This window comes from Physeter macrocephalus, chromosome 11, assembly GCF_002837175.3.
Source record: "Physeter macrocephalus isolate SW-GA chromosome 11, ASM283717v5, whole genome shotgun sequence".
Classification (NCBI taxonomy): domain Eukaryota; kingdom Metazoa; phylum Chordata; class Mammalia; order Artiodactyla; family Physeteridae; genus Physeter; species Physeter macrocephalus.
The window spans coordinates 172,189,673-172,195,025 of NC_041224.1; the positions used below are offsets into that span (position 1 = coordinate 172,189,673).

The window sequence follows — 5,353 nt, forward strand, 5'->3', positions numbered from 1 at the left end:
GGTCTGAGGTAGAAATCTAATTTAAATATTTTTCTCATTATTGCATTATAATTACATTAGTTTCCTACTGCTCCTGTAACAAATTACCACCAATCTAGTGGCCTGAAAGACACAAATTTATTATCTTACAGCTCTGGAACTTAGAACTGGGTTTCACTGGGCTAAAATCAAGGTGTCAGCAGGGGCTGCACTGCATTCCCATCTGGAGGCTCTAGGAGAAGTTTTTTTTTTTTCCCCTTTTCCAGCTTCTAGAAGTTGTCCCCTTGAGCCCTCTTCCATCTTCAAAGGCAGCAATGGCCGGTCAAGATTCTCCTGCATCACATCACTCTGACACTGACCCTTCTGCCTCCCTCTTTTACTCATAAGGACCCTTTTGATTATACTGGGCCCATCTGGATCATCCAAGATAATCTTCCCACCTCAAAATCGTTAAACTAGTCACATCCTTCAAGTCCCATTTGCCACGTAAGGTAACACAGTCACACATTCAGAGGATTAGGATGTGGACATCATTGGGAGAGCATTATTCTGCCTCCCACAATAATCAACTGATTCAGCACAATTTATTTAATCTTTTCTGAACCTGGGTACCGGGAAACACTGATCTGGTCATAATAATAATAATAATAGCAAGCACTGAATGCTTGCTGTGTACCAGGAATTTCTCTAAGCATTGCATGCATATTACCTCATTTAATACTTACATGACTTTATGCTAAGGCCAGTACTATTATTTCTATCTTAGAGATGAGTAAAGTGAGGGACAAAGTGATTAAGTACCTTTCCTACAATAGGAAATGGCAGAGCCAGGACTCGAACCCAGGCAGTTGGGATCCTAAGTCCATGCACCCAACCACCATGCCACTGTTCAATGAACAAAATAAATACATAAATCTAGCTTCCCTTAGCTGCTCAAGCCTTAAGTCACATAACTTCTTTGAGCCTCAGTTTCTTTATCTATAAAATTGGAAAAGTGGTGCATCTCTTGTGCATTTCACGGGGCTGCTTTGAGGACACACTGAGACAAGCTGTAACAAAGCAGTTCAGATAAGGAAAACAGGGCTCCAAGAGTCATTCCTTCCACTGCATGTCACGGGCAGATCCCGGACTGGGACTCAGGTTTCCTGGCAAGGTGGGCTATTTCCACCACAGGGTGGTAACTATAGCAGGCACCACTGTTCAAATGGACTATTTGCCCTGCACCAACCTCATGCCCATGAAAGCTGTGTCTGTGTAGTTAATCAACTGTTCATTAAGAATGTCATCAAGTCTCAGAGGATGCTGTTACAAAATTCAAATATGAGCTAACACTTCTTAGCTGAGACGGGGTAAAGCGTACAAGTATTATTTAGTAGCAGCTACAAATCAAGGGGAAAAGGAAGAAAATTTCAGAAACTGACAGAAGAGGGAGGCTGCAAGGTACTTGCTAAGGAAAACCACCTCCATCATGTCTCTGCTTCTTCTCCATGCTGATCCCATCAAGATGCCCCCCTTTTCGTTTTCCCTTGAATTCTCCTTAGTGGAGTAGGTATCAGAAAACCTGACTTGCAGCTTTGGGGTAATGCCTGACCGTTTTTTTGCTTTGACCTTCAAGGCAATATTGAAAAAAAAAAAAAAGAAAAAGGGTGAAGAGTAGGAGGATTCACTCTACCAGATATTAGGATATATAACAAAGTCATAGTAATAAAATCCGTGTAGCACTGGTACAGGGACAGATCTAGATCAACAGAAGAGCAATGAGAGCCCAGAAACAGAGACAGGTGTCTATGGAGACTTGGCTTACAACACAGATGCCGTCACATCTTGGTGAGGAAAAGATGGATCGTTTGGTGGGTACTGCTGGGAAAACTGGCTCAGCATGCACAGGCAATAATATTGTATTCCTATTTGCAGTACATGCGAGGTGAATTCCAGATGAATTAAGACATGTGACAGGTAAAAGTATGAAGCAAAATAGGGAAAAATGTAGGAGAATATTTTGCAGGAAAAGATCCTTAAACAAGACCCCAAAAGCACTCTTCACAAGGCTGAAATTGGATGCATTTGGCTACATCAAAATTAAGGATTTCCCCTACACTGTAGGATAGCAAAGACCAAGCTAAAAGGATGCAAGAAAGACTGGGAGATACTGGCAATGTCCAAGGCTGACAAGGGATTAATATTTAGAATACGTAAGAAACTTTAAAAATTCACTCAGAAAAATAATAGGAAATTTAGCAGAAAAATAGGCAAAAGATGTAGCAGGTAGTTCATGGAAGGAAAAACATCTCTATGGCTCTTAAGCATATGGAAAAATGGTTATCACTAATCATGAAAATTAAAATGTGATACTACTTTACCAATGCCAGATTAATAGAAATTGGGACATATGTTAGCATATAAAGTGGAGAAACAGACACCTTCCTATCTTCACGTGCCATTGGTGGCAGTGCAAACTGGCAAAGCCATTCTGGAGAGTACCCTGGCAGAGTGAAATCAAGCAGTGCAGACTCCATGATCTAGCAACTCCATTTCTCTCTTATGGTCCATAAGAGCCACGTGTAATACCCATTCCAGCATTGTCTGTGATAACAAGGAACTGCTGGCAACCTAAGTGTTCATTGATTAAGGAACTGGTAAGTAAAATGTGCTAGACGCAGAAATCAAATACTTTTAGTGGTCAGAATTAATGAACCTCTGGTATACACAGCCCCACGGACAGATCTCTAAGACATCATGTTGAGGGGAAAAACAAGAAACAGAATGAGTTCTTATCACAATACCATTCGTGTATATTAAAAATAGATACTTAAACTAAAAGCAGTATCTTTCGAGGACATACACATGTACTGGGACATGCCTTAAACGAGAGAGAATGCATATGGGGCTTAGAGAAACGGGAGGGTGGAGAGGGAATGAGTGGAAAATAATAAAATAAAAAAGAGTTAGGTGTTGCTGATTCCTAGGAGCGAAGGGTATGATCAACAAAACTTTCGTCGCTGAGGTCCAAAAAAATGGCCCCAATCCCCCTTCCATCGCTTCCTACTCTTAACAGAATCAAATGCAAGCAACTCAGCGTGGCTGCCCAGATCTGGGCTTTTTTCCATAAAGGACCTACCTCTCTACCTTGCCAAGCACTCGGTTCCCCGCACTTCAAGCTCTACTCTGCCTGCACTTCCTACAACCCAAACACACCCAGGCTTCAATCCGAAAGGGGCTTACTCTTATTTCTCTTGGAAAAATCCTGTTTTAAGATCCAGTTTAAGCGTCTCCTCTCCAGGAATCCTTTTTCTGACGGCTGCCCTTCCCACATGCTAACGCCTCCCGGACTGTATGCCCATGCACCCCGTCCCCATCAATCCCGCACAAACCAAGTTCTATTTCTATTATTTTGGGTACACACCCCTCCCTCAGGGATAGAGCAGAGTTACGGAGATCTTCGCGTCCCCAGATCGTGCGCTGGGGTGGGCGGTCCCACGAATAACCGCAGGATAATTCTAGCAACTTAAGCAAGATCCCAGCCCACCTCCCTCGCCTTTGTTTCGCCTCTTATTGGTTCAGCATCTCCGCCCCCGGCTACCGACCCCACTCCTCCACTGGCCGCAGGGAGTGGGAGGCTCTGCGCACGCGCCGCGGCTTCGGGCGCGCTCGGTCGGGGGCGGGGCAAGGGGAGAGAAGAGCAGAGAGACAAGAGCGGTAGGGGGCCGCCGCGACGTGGCGCGGCAGTTGCGTCCGGCCCGCGTGCACGCGACGCCCGGGAGGGGGCGGGGCTGAGGCGGGCACCTCCCCCACCCAGGCCCCGCCCCCGTGGCCCACCCGCGCCCTCGCCCCGCCCCCTCGCCTTGGCTGCCCCGCCCCCTCGCCTTGGCTGCCCCACCCCCTCGGCGGCCGCGCTCCTTCTCCCGCCGACTGCTCGCCTCCCGCCCGGCTCCTCAGGCCGAGAGCGGGAGAAAGTCCTGCTGGTGGGCGGCCGCGGGGCTGCGTGCGTCCGGCATCCCGGGGCCGCTCCGGCCCGGGCGGCTAGGGGGCCCGGCGGTCCATGCATCCGCCGCCGCCCGCCGCCGCGATGGATTTCAGTCAGAACAGTCTGTTCGGCTACATGGAGGACCTGCAGGAGCTCACCATCATCGAGAGGCCGGTCCGCCGGAGCCTCAAGGTGCGCCCCGGGGAGGAGGAACTGCCCGCAGGGCGCCCGGCGGCTCGCCCTTACCCCGACCCCAGCCCGTCCGCTCCCCGAGGCGGCCCGGGAGTCTCTCGGAGTCCTGCTGGCCCCTCAGTCCTCCTCAAGTCCCCGGCCGCCGTGTTACCCTAACCCGGCCCTTCTCGGGCCCCCTTCTTCGACGTGGCTCGGGTTCTCCCAGCCTGGACCCCCAGGCCCGAGGGACGGGTATCCGGAGCCAGCCCGCGATCCCTCGGACGCCCTCGGTTTTCTAGTCCCCCGGCCTAGCCCGCCCCGGGCCCTTTCCCCAGCCCGCCCCCCAGGAACGGCCGGTCGAGCCCCTGTCATTCGGGCCAGCCCGGCGTCCTCCCCCGCGCCGTTCCTCTCGCACAGCCGGAGCCCCTCGGTTGCGGTCCTTCTTCCCCCGGCCCTGCAGGAGCTGCCCCTCGCAGCTGCAGCCCGCATATCCCGCCTCCTCTCCTTGGGGCTCCCCCTCCCCCCGCTTTGGCTCCCTGGTGCTGCTGCCCGGGTTCAGGCCCCAGTCCCACTTCTCAGTCTACACGGCCCCGACTCTTCCCCTACCTCTCCCAGAGACACCCCAGACCCCATCCCCCTCCTCCCCCCATCAGAGCGAGCTCCGGTCCCCCAGTCCCCAAGTCAGCCCGGGCCTCCCTTCACCTCCCAACTAGCACCCATACTAGAGCCGTCCTGTTACGGGTCTTCAAAAGCCCTCTCGACCCTTTGTCCCGATCCTGAGTCATCACGTGTCCTTACCTTCCAGCCCCTCCAGGACTCTAGCTGGGACCCTGCTCCCCAACCTCCTTAAGAGAGTCAACCTTCACTAGGCCCCCCACCTCCCGCTAGCTCCCCGACCCCGCAGAGTCATCTTCCTCCCAGCCTCCCAGAGGCTTCAACCCTCACTGCTGGCAAAACTAGTGACCGACCACCACCCCCTCCGCCCCCCGTTATAGCTCTTCTCACTCCCACCTGCCGCAATATCTCGAATCTTTGATTTCCTTCCAGTCCCAGAGTTTATTCCCTTCCCTCCCCCACTCCAGATTTCGTCTTTCTCATTCTCCCTCGGCTGCAGTCTTCATTCCCCCTTTTAAGCATTTCCTGGGATGGAAATGCTGGCGAAACAGTCTTGGATATTAGAGACTAAAAAGTATGGATATATTATATATATATATATATATATATATATATATATATATA

At 51.0% G+C, this 5,353-nt stretch overlaps 1 protein-coding gene across 1 annotated transcript in view; it reads left to right on the top strand.

Annotated features, from left to right (window-relative positions):
* The first annotated feature begins 3,990 nt into the window (after positions 1–3,990).
* PPP4R4 (protein phosphatase 4 regulatory subunit 4) overlaps positions 3,991–5,353 on the top strand; it is a 125,240-nt gene continuing 123,877 nt past the window's right edge. The window contains exon 1 of the mRNA XM_028496363.2: positions 3,991–4,135. Coding sequence (XP_028352164.1) covers positions 4,019–4,135 — 117 coding nt within the window. The 5' untranslated portion in view covers positions 3,991–4,018. The remainder of the gene's footprint in view (positions 4,136–5,353) is intronic.